At 39.9% G+C, this 15,325-nt stretch overlaps 1 protein-coding gene across 2 annotated transcripts in view; it reads right to left on the bottom strand.

Annotated features, from left to right (window-relative positions):
• Nucleotides 1-15,325, bottom strand: part of EPHA4 (EPH receptor A4) — a 142,084-nt gene that overhangs the window by 9,972 nt on the left and 116,787 nt on the right. For both annotated transcript variants that reach the window (XM_055345291.1, XM_055345290.1), the window contains exons 9-15: nucleotides 13,831-13,889; nucleotides 11,940-12,053; nucleotides 11,491-11,676; nucleotides 7,280-7,341; nucleotides 6,618-6,827; nucleotides 4,493-4,642; nucleotides 940-1,133 (exon numbers count right to left, since the gene is read on the bottom strand). In XM_055345291.1, the coding sequence (XP_055201266.1) occupies nucleotides 940-1,133; nucleotides 4,493-4,642; nucleotides 6,618-6,827; nucleotides 7,280-7,341; nucleotides 11,491-11,676; nucleotides 11,940-12,053; nucleotides 13,831-13,889 (975 nt within the window). The remainder of the gene's footprint in view (nucleotides 1-939; nucleotides 1,134-4,492; nucleotides 4,643-6,617; nucleotides 6,828-7,279; nucleotides 7,342-11,490; nucleotides 11,677-11,939; nucleotides 12,054-13,830; nucleotides 13,890-15,325) is intronic.

A 15,325-nucleotide genomic window follows, 5' to 3' on the forward strand; every position in this document is an offset into this window, starting at 1 on the left:
ATAGAAGAAGTCAGCTACACCTCTCAGAAAACTGATAGCAAAAAATAGCCCAGAAATGCCAGGAATGACTTTTTTTTTTTAAGTCACTTAGTCACTTGGTTATCAAGTGGTAGAAATAAGATGTGAATTTAGCCCTGTGCTATTTCAGAAGAGCTTGATCATGATGCTCTTGAGACAGTGCTAGGGGACCTGAAAACCTAAAAGAATAGAGGGTATCTCTGCTGTTGGATCTGGATTCTTTTCTTCATGCATTGTAATAATCAGCGTACCCCTTCCCTTCCACGATCATTAGGCTAAGTCTTCAGAAGACTGGAGGAAAAAGCTCATAGCGCTGAGCAAGACTGGAAGGTCTTGGCTATCGTGGGGGAAACATTTTCCCATTTTTAACTCAGGGTCATGATGAAAGACAAGCAAAGAAGTACAGATTGGGAGGTGAGCTGATGCCTCACTTCTTGCAGGCCTGAACTAGCTGGTCATCTTAAATCCTTGAATAGCAACTGTGGTCTCTACCTTTTTGGATGGGACAGGGATCTAGATATCCTGAATTTTATACTAGTGAGGCCCAGTCTCTAGGTAGAATAGTTTCTGTTGAATTATGGGACTTGCAGTATCCTTACCTCCTTTCTGGACTGATCTAAATATTCAGGACTAGCATTGTAAAATAAGCACCTTTGCTATTTCCTTGTTGCTGGTTTCTCGTTGCTCTTGTTTTTAAATGTGTTTCTCTTAGGATTATTTGAGGCCTGACAGGTGTTAGGCTCTTCAACATGCCGAATGTAACCGTCACACATACTCCATTAGCGGAGAAAGAAGCCACTCTGGTGGCAGAGAGCTGTGCAGTGGCCTCTGACAAATAGGCAGGAATTCAAGTGAGCCACCGCTCGCCTGCCACCTCTAATGTATTATTTCATACATCACTATTAAGTAAGCATGGCCGACCTGGAGCTCTCAGTTCCCGTCCTCTTCAAGCTGTTGGGGTTGCGGATCAGTTTGTCCAACATGTTGACAATCTGCCCGAATTTCGGCCTGTCACTTCTCTCCTTCTGCCAGCAGTCTAGCATCAGCTGATGGAGGGCAATGGGGCAGTCCATTGGAGGGGGGAGCCGATAGCCTTCCTCAATGGCTTTAATCACCTACCGAAGACAACAGAATGGTATGTTAAGCTTCCAGGAAGCTGTTGCTAGAGGTCCACCCTCCTGACCGGCAAGTTCCCCATACATTAAGCTGCCAGCAAGCTTGAGCATGACAATGGCACCAATTTCTTCACAGAAGCCAAAGCTGGACCTGAGTATTGCTGGCAACAGGGCAGGGAAGCCAGCTGCTGCTACGCAGTGTTCTCGGATGGCAGGCCATGCCAACCTGAAATTCTAAAGTGAAGATGCATCAATGTTCCAAATAGAACATAATCAGATCAACAACATGGTGGTATCCTGGGCCTTGGAGATCGCGTGGCAATGACCCTCCCCCTTCCGCTATCCAGCACCAGCTGAACCCTCTTGGCAAAAGAGACTCTAACCTAGTGTTAAAGATCTTCCTTAAGAAATATTAGTAGTTGCGTCCAAAATGGAGGTCCCTTTGTATCATTTTAAGCCTGTGTTCTCTTTCTCAGACAGCTACAGAAGCCCACCTTCCAGATCTCCCAATCCAGAAGACACCACCTCTCTCTGAAACAGCACTCTCCAAACCCTCCAGATGCCCAATCATTTTTACTTTTGGAAGACCACGATATACCAATAGACCAATTCTGTATCTCATTCTCGGTCTCAGTTGGCTGTCAAATGACCCTCTTAAAAGATGTTAGTAAGTAGATTAAAAAAAAAAGTGTCAGCGAAGAAAATTTAAACAAATCTCTTTTAGGGCATTCACATTTTGAAGGAGACCCTTACACATCTAAGGGAAGAAGTTATAATGGTGGATGCTAATTGTCTTACTGGCCAGAGTTCTCCCTATCTTATTGATAGAAGTAGTCCATTCAACAGTCTTTCTTCTCATTCTAATTTTTCTAATCTGTCTTTACAGGTATTATATTATTTTTCTTATTGGCATTTTGCTAAGCCCCCCTTCTAAAGGGTGTGAAGCCCAGTAATGTAATATTGTATGACTCGTGCCAAATTTGAGAGGAATTATTTCATAACTTCTTGGCTATTCATCAGCATTATTTATAAGGATCCTATGAAACTCTGAATATACTTTTGTTTGGAGATTTTTTAAAGTTTTATTTGTTTTAGATCAGTTTGTTTTTTCCTCTCCCTCTCTACCAAAATGGTAGCTGTGAGTCAAACAACGAGAGCTGTAGCCATCTCAATGCGTTGGGTTCACCCCGCTGTGGGGTTTAGTCACTGTTAATTCGGTGGGGTTCACCTTCTATGTATCAGTAGGACTATTGTCTTTTTAGCCAGTACACAATTTAACAACCATCCTGTGACTTGTTAAGCCCTCTGATCCTTTCTCCCCATGTATCTCTGCCAACATCCTGTTGTATTAGTACTATTTACTACTCCTTCCAAAGTAGACTTCTATATGCTATCTTACTAAACATAATTCTATTTATTTTTAGCAATTACATTAAGTCAGTTTGATCTTCTGACTTTCTTTTATCTTTCCAGGTGTATGGTGTTGACTCTAGACTTGATGAAAACATTTTACATTGAATTGATGAGAATGAGAGCAATATTGGGCTAACGCCAGGGTAACACAATTTGTTATAAACCCTCAGACTGCTTAATACTCTTTTATTAGCTCCCTCTCTGCTGCCAGCTTGGAAGATGGCTTGTGGGTTAACAAAGCATATTTTCTCAGTTTGCTGCTGAATGTTGGGGGGAGGGGGCCGAAGAGCAAAACAAACAAAAAACTTGGTAAGTTTGCCATATTTTCAATGGTTATTTTGATTCTATTCACCATATGCCAAATGAATTCTACTGATGAAAGTAATTCCCGAATTACATTTCCTATTGATCCCTGTTCTACACAGAACCCAACAGAGACAAATACATGTGAATGACAGATCAATATTATTTGCGGCAGAGAAATGGCTTCAGACGTTCTTCATGGATAAAGCCAGATAACTGAAAGTTTAAAGCAATAAAAATTGTTTTCATATTATGTAGAAACTGTCAAAACTACAGGTCTGAAAATATTTAGGGCACGAAAATGGACAGCACCTTTAGATCTTCTGCTTTTATGCGCATTTGGCCATGACTCTCAACTGAAATGAAGTTTAAGTAGTAAACCATTAAATGAGTAAATGTATTCACTACTTGCTCATGTAGGTAGGTTGTTTTTATCCTTCTGAAAGTCTCAAATCTGAAACTAAACATTGCTGCAAGGTAGGACCTGGAAGATGTCTGTGGCACAATCACACTAATCAATAGATTACACACCACTCACTTCTATAGTTTCTTTCCAGCCTGCAATTACCTATCAGTTATGCCAACTGCTGGCTTTCTTCCTATCTGCGTGAACCTTTCTTTGTAACTTACAGATAACACAATGTCAACACTATCCTTACTCTTAATCTAGTTAGAGTCTTCTTTTCGCCCCACTAGACATGGAGTGCATTAGCTTCTCCATTGCTCTGAACAATCTTTTTTGATAAGGCAACCAGCAACCCCGAGTGCTCATTTAACGGTCAAGACTTTGCAACTTCCTGTTGGTCCAGGACAAGGCAGATGGACAGGGGGCATTCCACGTCAGAGAGAATTTTGTCAAAGATCTTTTTCCAAACTATTGTTTTTATTGATGAATTGAATACCATGCCTCTGTAAACACTCTCTGCTAATATTTTACTTCACATGCATAACTAACAAGTGTTCTAGGAAGACCCCCTGGTCTAAGTTTTTTGTTTTTGTTTTCTTTCCTCTTTTGCACTGGAGATGTTTGTAATTAAATTCTATTACTCTGGAATCTTATTAGTGTCATTATTGAATGCTTTTCTGAAATTGCAGGCATTGTGGATACTCCCTTATGAAGTAGTCCAGATGGTACATTTAAAGGGATGTGCATAATTTACAAAGGGTCATTTAGTGAGGCTTTATTTTAGAGTCCTCAAGGGGCAAGCTCTAATTACAACTATGCCAGCTCTAAAATATTCACTAGTTTTCTTCCAATAAACCTTTGGAGTCAATTTTTTCACATATGAAATTTGTGTTTTTCCTATTTCCTTGTATTTTATTAAGATTCAAAGTTGAATTTTGTTTCAGCATGCATTTGGCATTAATCAAGTAAAATACTGTTCCTTATCACTGACCTATCCATCTATGCATCTACCTATAAATCTATCAAATCTGTCTTCCATACTATCCCATTTAGGTCATGTAAATTTGGGCCTTGAAATCCATGACCCAAATGTTTAACCAGATTACTACATGAGCTTCTATTGAGAATCCTGAGTTTTGTGTATCATTTCCAGCTCAGCCCTCACTCCATCATACCGTGATGCAATTGTCCCTGAATCTCAAAGCAAAGACATATATTTCCGAACATAAAGACTCACGTCTTGATTGGACATATCCCAGTAGGGTCTCTCTCCATACGACATCACTTCCCACATAACGATTCCATAGCTCCATACATCACTCGCTGACGTGAATTTACGATAGGCAATTGCTTCTGGCGCGGTCCACCGGATAGGAATCTTGCCACCCTGTGAATATTCAAGCCATAAGTTATTCTCTAAGTACACCACTGATGTGCCATTTTAGTCACTGAATATTGTTACTGTTTGCCAAGCAGGACAACAACATTCCTGAGATAGCTCTCCAAACAACAAGAGACTTGTTTATTTTAACTAGTCTTCTAGGTTGAGATACTTCTCCTCACATGTTTTCTTTTGTTATAGGGAAGTGAATAAGTAAACTGTTTAATTATTTTTAAAAAGCGTAGCTCTTATCTGAACTCTACTTCAGATGTAGAAGAAAGGGAATTGCAGTTTTTTCAAAATGCATATGTCATCATGGTATATCAATGGATGGATGTGCAGCTGATACTCATTCTGACTTCTTGTTGGAGTCTCTCAGCAGCCCAGAGGCAATATTTAATATTGTATCTGAAATCATGAACTAAGGAAGTTAAATATGAACATTTCTATCTGCCACACTGTGATCCTATTTTTATATAGCATGAGAAACATGTTTAACATGATTAGAAGATAATACATTACACATAGGCTTTTAGAGGAAGCCAAATACCAGATCTAGAGCTGTTATTGTCTGCAATAGAGTGAGGACACCTGCAAAAATGGCAAAGCGATTGAATATTATTACTCAGGAAAAGTTTAAAGTGCTGTTTTTGCGGGGAGGGTTTTTTTTTTTTTTTTTGTGGGTTTGTCTAGGTTTTGGGAGGGCTTGGGAGGTTTGTTTTTTTTTTTGTTTGTTTGTTTGTTTTGCTTTTGTTTTTGTTTTTGCCTCAACTGTGTATTGCTTGATTATGCTTATGTGAAAGGTATTTTTAATCGAGTCTCAAATTTCTTAAGATTTCACCTGGGGAAATTAATTCAACTTGAATTCAGACTTTTAAGCTGTTCAAGAGAACATCATTTGAAAGTTCGCTTTACTAAGACTCCCACACAAGACAATAAATTGTACTAGAAATTACATTGAATCACTGAAGTTTACTCTGAAAACCCAGTGTGTTACACTTGTTCCATACAGAAGGCCACTTGTGCTGCCTTCTACCTTCCTTAACTATTTGGTTGAGGTTTTACGTATGTAAATGTATCATTCTAGAAGCCTCCTTTAACTTTCCTCTTTCCAAATACTGGAAAAAAATCAGCAATCTTTAGCATTCACAAAGATGCATTCTTTCCTAAGTGAACAGACTTGCAATTCAAAAGTGGATATACGGGTAAAAATCAAAACTACAGCCAAAGAAACTGAACACTACTAGGAAAAATAAATAACCGACCAACCAACTAGCCAAACAAACAAACAAAAACAATGCTTAAGATTGCTAATGCAAAAAGAGCATCAAAGGAGAAAAATGCCTGGTAACTGTCTGCTTCCCATTGATTTTAGCAGTGCCAGCCCTAATGGCCAATAATTTTTATGATTCTGTTTATTCCATTAGTATCTTATATTCAGATTGGCTAAGATAGCCTAGCCATTAACTGTATACTGATAACTCTTAACAGTGCCCTAATCCAGCTTATCTACCACTAGTAAAATGAAGGTAATTATATACTAAAAATTCTTGCACTGTGTAAATGTTTTATAAATCGTGTATATACATTCTCAGATTCAGTAGCCGATCAACTAGAAACATTGCTCTGTCATGTTTAAAATAAGGAAATTTTTTTAATAATAGAAAAGAACTAAAGGGAACATTTAAAACAGACAGGAAGGAGGGAAGGAGGGAAGAAAGGAAGGGAAAGAAAGAAAAATTAAGTGTGAAAAATGCAATGATAAGTAAAGCTCTAGTTTGCTGTTTTTAAAGTAGTCACATATATCTTGAGGCAGTTTCAAAATCCCTCAGAAACACGGCTTAAAAATGAATGCATGGAAATGAAGAGATTCTGAAGGATGAGTAAACTTAACGAAATCACAAAGGGCTTAAACATCAAAATGAGAAAAGAGGGACAGTTTCATCAGAGTCAAAACCCAGAGATCGGAAATCCTCCTTACCCTGGTGGTGTAAGCTGCTTCCGGATCATCCTCAAGCACTCGTGACATGCCAAAATCAGACACTTTACAGACCAAGTTGCTATTGACCAGAATGTTCCGTGCAGCTAGATCTCGATGCACATAGCTCATATCAGATAAGTACTTCATCCCAGACCCGATGCCACGAAGCATGCCCACCAGCTGAATGACAGTAAATCTGCCATCATTCTTCTGCATAGGAAAGGAATGAGAAACAATCTCTTTAGCATTAGGCCAAGTTAATTTTCACCAAGCATTTATTACTTGGATCTTTTTTGATATCTGTATCAAGTACGCAATGAAACTCAACATTATTTCCGGACCTTTCTGATCAGAGTCACTAATTCTCTAGTAGAGTGCATCCTAGGAACTGAGTTTGCTTCCTGTGGTAGATGGAAATTATCCAACTGTAATGAATCTATGGCTCAAACAGCCCCACGATGCAAGAATAAATCTAATGCTACCTTCACTGAACATGGATTATTTAATAGCCTTTAAAAATCACATCATTCTCTATGTCTTCTCTTCTTCCCTTGCCCCATTAAAAAAGTCCATGAATACAACCAAACAGAATGGACACAAGGAGTCTGTTGGAGTTTTCTAAATACCAACATTCTTGGGTTTAATATAAAGTAGTCACGTACCCTGAGGAATGCATCCAAGGAGCCATTCTCCATGTACTCTGTTATGATCATTACTGGTTTACCTAGAGTTTTCAGAAAGAAAAACACAAACCCTTGATGAGCACTGCAGTTAATGAGATAAAAATGGGCTGTGCACAATTTTACTGCCAAGACACCTGTCTTGCACGATCTAATTTAATTAAAACAAGCCAAGCTTATGCCTCAGCTGTGGGGAGCTAGGAATGAAATATTAAAAGGACGAGTAGGTTTAAATTCCATCTGGAAGGTTAACCCTTTGGGTGGCTTGTTGACAAGGTCTTTAGCTAAAGTGGCGTCCGGTATCCAGGGAGCTCATGAACGGATAATTGCTCTCTCAAGCAAAAGGGGAAGAAGATAAATGGGCCGGCCTGTTTAAAGGCGAAAAAAAATCTTTAGGATAATTAATTTATCTTGTTCCCAGAAGAGCCACTTGTGTGATGCTAAAGGAATCAATGGACAGAGAAACTTTTTTACTTATTTAGAGAAACTCAAGTTTCTGGGAGCAGTAACTACATCAAATACTTCATTACTCAGGCACATCTTAAAGCTGGAGCATGTACAATATTAACTCCCCCAACCCCCACCTCCACCGCTCCCCCACCCGCCTGCCTTGCTCAGGTCAGAAGCTATATCCTTTCTTTTCCCTTTCTTATCTACTAAGAAAAACAAAAACAAAAACAAAAAACACAAACCCACTTCATTGTATTTCCTCAGCAACAACAAAAAATAAAAATCAGAGAAAAAGGTTCAGCAAATTATTTCATCTGAGACAGCAAGTTAATTCAGTGCTAGAATATCCTTGCTCCCCCTCATTATCCCCCCCCATCCCTACAAAAAGAACAAAATTATTTTAAGGTTTGGTAGTAAGTTGGGGGGGGGAAACAATACTCTCATTCCACTCTAGTTTTCTTTCTGAGGAACTTTGGAAATATGAACCATTCTTTAGTTTCTTAATTGCTGGCAATGGGCTCAAGCTCTGAAATTCCTTCTTTCTAAATGGTATTTGCAGGAGGGTGGGGTAGGGGAGCATAAATGCTCCATATTTTACTAAAGGATGGGTTAAAGCTGAGAGGAACATTCCCTGGGAGGAAAAGAAAATGCTAGTTTGATAAATCAAAAATATTCACTTTCATCGATGCACTTGTGGACGGTGTGGATTTAGACATTCAGTCTAAGGGGAAAACAGACTGGGATGTCACTGCTGAAAAGTTCCCTCAATTATTCTAAACTAATACCTTTCCCACCCAGAATAGACTCTGTTCTGAGAGGCCTTCATTTCAGAGGCAAAAATTAGGAAGAGCAGAAGTTTTTCATTTCAAAGCAGTCCAAGTTACTATTTTTTTTTTCATTGTGTTTTTGGTGTCATGTCTAAGAAAGCTTTCCAAGGTAAAACTTTTGGATGAAGAAACAATACTATGGAGACTTCATTTTCAGTGATGAATGAAAGCTGGCAGATGAACCGGAAAGTGTGGTGTAGATCAAAGGATGAACAAAACCCACTTCCGGTCTCTCCCCTGGGCTGGAGGGAGTGGTCTCTGGACACCTTTTCTGTCCTCCCTCAATATAACACACACGAAGGCCTTAGTTTTAGACTCCTTGACCCTCTACATTTGTGGCCACAGACAGAACCAGTGCATCTAAGTGAGTTGTAATGAACCCACCTCAATCAAAAGATACTTTGTCAACTAATGAGAAAAGGTTGACTCTTGCATTAACACCCACTCCAATTTCACCAGATCTCTCTGGAAGGGTAGACAAGAGAGTGGAAGATCCAAAAGAAGAGGACGGGGGTGGGGGGAGCTAGTGGAACTTATAGTCTCGTCAATTTAAAAAGTCACTCAAGTAACTGCCTGTAATGAATTCACACGCTTCGACGTCAACTTTGCACCCTTACACCTCCCTCCTCTGAAGGTTGGCACCATCTTTGCAATTTTTCTGCATTCCTTCTTCAGTTTATTAAAAGTATCCATTTGTCAGAATCTTTATGAGCTCTCCAAGAGAAATAAAGATGAATGTCTCCGTAAGCAGAGGGGCTTATAAAATGGGTCTCAGCTGGGCTCGGGGATGGATGTGGCTCCTCCCCTGCAACAGGCAGGGATGTGGTGGGGGGAGGCCAGGGTTGGGGCCGGGAACAACTCCTCGGGTGGAAATTTTAAATCATTTTAATTCAGTGACAACTGCATTATGCAAATGCATCCAGTCGTTTATAACAGTTACAGCTGTAATAGCTACGGGTTTTAGAGGCACGGTGGGACTTTAATACAAAGATCCCCTGTTTCTTCTCTCTTCTGCAGAGGTGCTATGAAAATCACTGTCTGCAGCAGGAAAAACACCCCAAGCTGAACAGAGTCTCCTTTTGAGAGAATGGACCTGCAGAAGTATTTAAACAGAATGTTATCTTTCAATTAAAGTAGTGGAGGGCTCTGGGCAGCCCCGAAGACCACGGGCAACAGAAAAATATCCTGTCTGTAAAACTAATCTTAAAAAGCAAATAGAGCTATTCTATGCTAATTATAGCCTTCGCTTTAGGTGGAAAATTATATACCCTTAGGTAGGAACCAAGGTTCCGTTTCTGAAGGATTCTGATGATGGGGAAAGGAGTCCTTCTTGAGACGTAAATAATAGCCGTTAACTCTTAGGGAAGTTTTCTGTTGTTGTTGTTTAAGTTTGCCAAGCATTATGCTAAATACAGGCAATACTTCATCCGAAATAACCTGAGGCAAGTTCTATTTTTCTATGGTATAGATGAGTAAATCGCCAGCTTGAGCCACTAACTAGGCAAGACCACAGGTGCTGTACTAGCAGAAGCACCCACAGAAGCACCCACAGGCTAAGGGCTCTGGTCTTGGGGCCGAAGGGTCTCTAAGTCTGCTCTAAGTCTGGACCTGCAGCTTTGATTTACCTTCCTACTCTTTAGAGATGCGAACTCACTGGGCCCCACCCCACCTGCTAAGTCAAACCTGAGGATGCGGTTCAGGAAGCCGTTTTAACACATTTTCCAGAATTCTGACATATGTTTGAGGACCTCTGAATGAGTGTACACTTTCTCTCACGTTTTAGTAACCTCCTTATTTTCTCTTCTTAAAGATCACGGACTCTTGTGTCTCATTTCCCGCTCTGCCCCAGACCTTATGTTCAAAGTTTACTTTTTTTTTTTAGATTTAATTTATTTATTTCATGAGAGACACACAGACAGAGGCAGAGATGCAGGCAGAGGGAGAAGCAGGCTCCCCGCGAGGAGCCTGATGCGGGACTCGATCCCAGGACCCCGGGATCACGCCCTGGGCCGAAGGTAGATGATGCTCAACCACTGAGCCACCCAGGTGCCCCCTTGGCTCCCCACTGCCCCCTTCCACCCACTCTGTGCATGTTGAGTGAGGATGCTTGTCACAGGCACCTTGAATCAAGTGAGAGGAACCTTGGCCTTTCTGGAGACATGGTCCCGGGGCTTACAAGATCTTGACTTGTAGTCAAGTAGTAGGTATTGCCACTCCTGGAACAGAGCCACGTTCAATAGCAATCACTTCAGCTGAACTGTCCATGTGGTGCCTTATAAATTGGTCTTAGCCAGCCTTACAGATGTATTCAGGGTTTACTTCACAAAATGCATCTGTTGAGCTGTGTCGTATTTTAACTGAAGCGTGGTTCACAGGCTTGGCGAATGCTAATAGGCTAAAAAAAGGGAAGGTTCATCCAGGTGTTACTGTAAATAGGTGCTGAACAGCAATAGCCATAAATCAGGCCGAGCAGACAAGCAAATCCCCCAATATAATAAAGATTTCCAAGATTCACTCCCTGCATCTGGAACTGAAGCTTCGAGCACAAGGTGTGGCGAGGTTTTGTTGTGTTTTATATGAAAAGTACTTAAATTTTATTTTGCTTACCATCTGCTTGCGCCTACCCTGTGACAATCAGTTTGGTCTAGCGGAGGTTTGAAAGATGGCGAGGCATACCAAAAATCTGCAATATTAATGTCCCTAAAATCTCACGCAAGCTGCCTTGGAAATAGGGAATCAGCCTAAACCGTAGACCCATTGAGAGCTGACTACAAGATTAATGACTTGTCCTGCACTGATTTCCTCCTATTAGCAATCAGTGGGTCTGCTCCATCTGTCATTTCCCTGGAAAGAAAATGTGTGTTTAATTTGCCAGTAACTTCTAAGTTGGCTTTGCAAAGGGAGCGACCCACGTACATTTGGTGACAACGCCTTCCAAGTGAATTATGTTCGGGTGGTCAAACTGTCCCATGATGCTGGCCTCACTCAGGAAGTCTCTCCTCTGTTTGTCTGTATAACCAGCTTTCAGTGTCTTGATGGCTACACAGATCTCTCTCTTGCCAGGCACTTTGAGACGCCCGCTGCATACTTCGCCAAATTCACCTTTGAGAGAGAAAATGAATCAACTATGGTCCAGAAACACATTCAAGATGAAAGAGTAATAGCTAACATTTGTTGAGTACGTCTTACATGCTGGGCCCTGTGCTAATGTTTTACATAGATCAAGGAAACTTAATGTACACAGATATTTACATATATACATGTATATGCAGTAACATTCATACATATTTGTATAATCCGCATAGGTATATTTAGCATCTACAAAGAAAATAGGCTAATTATTCAGGAGACACTCAGACACTTACCAACTCCTATGACTTTTTCAATCTTAATGCAGGAGGCGTCGATTTCTTTGGCAAATTCTCGAACTGCTTGGTTGGGATCTTCATATGTAAAGGGATCCACATAAGTTCTAACACCTAAGTAATACACATGCGATAGGATGGCTGAACACTTCTCAATAACCACTAATAAACTTCAGTTGTCCGGGTCTAAAAATACTTAGTACAGAAAGTGTTCTTAGCATGACAAAAACGCTTAGCATAGACATACGAAAATGTTTAAATACTTGCTCTGGTTTTCATTAGTGGGTAAACAAAGAATTGTTAGCTACTTAAGAGGCTACAGCTCAACTGACTTCCTGGAATGTCTTCACACTTCAAGGATGAAATTTGAAAAACAACCCATCCAATGGAGGAAAAGAGAGTTTGTGCAAGAAAATTTGGAATGTGTTCGCTGAACACTATTGTCCAGGTCAGTTGCTCATGTCCTACCCACCAGCTCAAGCTATCCCTTCTTAGGGAAGACAACTGGAACTTTCTTTCTCAATTAGCAATGTCTACAGGGTGCCTCCTTTTGCCCAATATCTGGACCGATTAATCATGTGACCAATAATTAACAAGTGAAGATTAAAGCTAGGTTAAAACAGACCAGAGAGAATACCAGCTAGCTGATTTGAGAATTAATCGGACCTCTGCTTTTATTCTGCACATTGACGTTCATCTGGAAGCTTCAGCTGGAGGAAATGTTGTTGCCTCATTGTGAATGGTTTGAATACCAGGAAGTGTAAATTCAGCCAAACCCTACAGTCAACTTGCAGCCTAAATCCAGAATGTGAGCACTGAGTCCAGAGATGTCTGGGACAAGAAGCATTAGTAATTACTGGGAATGCTCCTTTCCCTGCCAGAGCTCCTCGGACTTTGGAGCACAGATTGGGCATAGGGCATTGGCCTAATCCCCTTGATTTTCCAGAACTGTCAGTTTTGTCCTCATTCAAAAAAAATAATAATAATTAAAAAAAACATACACTACATACAAATCTTAAAAATATGTTCCTGGGAAGAAAATACGGTGAATAAATAGAAGGTTGTCAGATATCCCACATCCTTTATCACTTTATACGCTGTAGCCAAGAAACTCTCAAGATGATTCTTCCTACCCATGGTCTCTGTCTTCCTTTTTCTTCCCTGTGCTGTCCAATAGGGTAGCTTTTATCCATGAGTTGCTATTTAAATGTAAATTAGCTAAAATTAAATAAATTTAAAATTCACTTTCTTATTCACACTTGCTACTTTTCATATACTCGGAAGTGCATGTGGCTCTTGGCTGCTGTACTGGATATACAGACAGAGAACACCACCATCTCAGGAAGTTCTATATTGTGCTCCAGGAGAGTCATCAACCTTGTCCATTTAAGAGTCTTCTATCTTGCTCACTTCGTTCCAAGGCCAGTTCCTCAAATTTATTCTTCGACCCCCAAATAACCAAAGTACATTAAAGAAATATTATTAGCCCTGAAAGCCATAGCAAATATTTTGGGGGATGGGGCAAGTTCCTTGAACTTCTTTTCTCCCCCCCTTCCAAATTTTATCTTATAACATGAGAAAAATTGTGACCTGTTAAGTCTCACCACCCAGCTACAAAAATGAGCCAGCAAGACTGATGATTTTTCAGGGTGGAGAATAAAGTAAGGAAAAAGAAAAATCTAAAGGAGTTTCCCCAACCCCCATCTTTAATCTCACTTGAAACAATCCCAAATCACTTATGTCGGTTGGATACCCTGAAGTTCATTATTTAGATAATTCTGTGAAAGGACTATAATATTAATAGCCCATATGAATCTAATTTAGGCATTTCTAAACTAAAAACATGAGACATGCTCTAAAAATAAAATTATTTTTAATCCAATTTCTGTACCTTGATTCAAATGTTTCTCTTCATCTGCTTCTTGTTTAGCTTTACTGTATTTACTCCGTCTATTAGAAAGAAAAAAAAAACCCACAATTATTTTCAAAAGTTATATGCCATTAGTCTTTTGCTACCATGCTATAAGTCAGGCAAACTCACCGTGTACATTTCACAGATGAGTAAAACTGAGGTTTATGGAAGCAAAATAATAAGGTGAATAACTGTCACTTTGGTGGTGAGTAATGGTTTCAAGCACAGCAGTCAGAACCCAGAGTCTCTGCTCTTAACCACAATACCAAATTGAAGTGACAGAGCAAATATTTTATAATATAATTTCAAATCTCTAGAATAAATTTATCTTACTGAAGACAGATTATAAGTTTCTTGGCTAGTTTCTCCATGCATACTCTGAATTAAAATTAGTTTCCATGGGAAAATTCTGCAGAAATCAAGTGGCAATAATCTTCACTACATGTTAGGTAACAGTAAGTCCTGTTGCTATAACCACAATAACCACGACCACAAAAGACTCATTATCATAATATATGATATTCTTAAAACAATAGTTTTTGTGGTTATTGGTTTCAGCTGCTGCTTACAAACTCCTAAATTATTAATGAAAATTTAAAAGGTAAATATTTGCTTTTTACTGGATTACGTTCCTTAAGTGTTTGTAGAAAACATACAGGAGTAAAAACGGGAAGTTTCCATTTGTAGCCGAATTATCTTTCCAAAGAGATGGGGTATGGTCTTATAATTGGAATTCTGTTTTAAATGTCCTAAAGACACGAGATTGTGGGGGTGGGGGAGCTGGATGGCTCAGTTGGTTGAGCACCTGACTCTTGATTTTGGCTCAGGTTATGATCTCAGGGTTGGGAGATCAAGCCCCACATGGGGTCCTGTGCTAGGCCTGGAGTCTGCTTAAGATTTCTGCTCTGCCTCTCCCTCTGCCCCATTCCCCACCCCCACCACCCCTAACACTCACACTATCTCTAAAATAAAAAAAAATAAAAAAAAGAAGAAAGAAAAAGAAAGAAATGAGATTTGAGTGTTATAAAAGTCCTGGAAATCAGAAATCTTGAATATATATGAATCTTAAATGAATAATTTTGATACATTATATGTGTATGCATGTGTCTATATATACATGTAAATGCGTTTGTCACACAAATCGAAAAATCAACTCAGTTGGTACGACAGCTTTCTACGGTTTGGGAAGATGAGGCCAAGTAAGTGGATAAAACATGTATATTTATGTTTCTGTCCACGATGTAAAGTTCACATTGGAGTTCCTCTCATGTTTTCTAGGAGTTTCACCGGCCAGGTGGGTCGAGACTCTTGTAGATGAGGAAGCTAACAGATGACCTGCAGGCCACAGAGCATCTCAACAGTGTGGCCCTGTCAGAGTCTAGAAACCTGACCCCCTGATCTCTGAACAAGCAGAGAAGGATGGGATGATGGCAGAGAAGAGACCACAGCAGAGAAGCCCATGTGGCCCTCGAGG

Source organism: Nyctereutes procyonoides, unplaced genomic scaffold (genome assembly GCF_905146905.1).
Source record: "Nyctereutes procyonoides isolate TBG_1078 unplaced genomic scaffold, NYPRO_anot_genome, whole genome shotgun sequence".
Taxonomy (NCBI): Eukaryota; Metazoa; Chordata; class Mammalia; order Carnivora; family Canidae; genus Nyctereutes; species Nyctereutes procyonoides.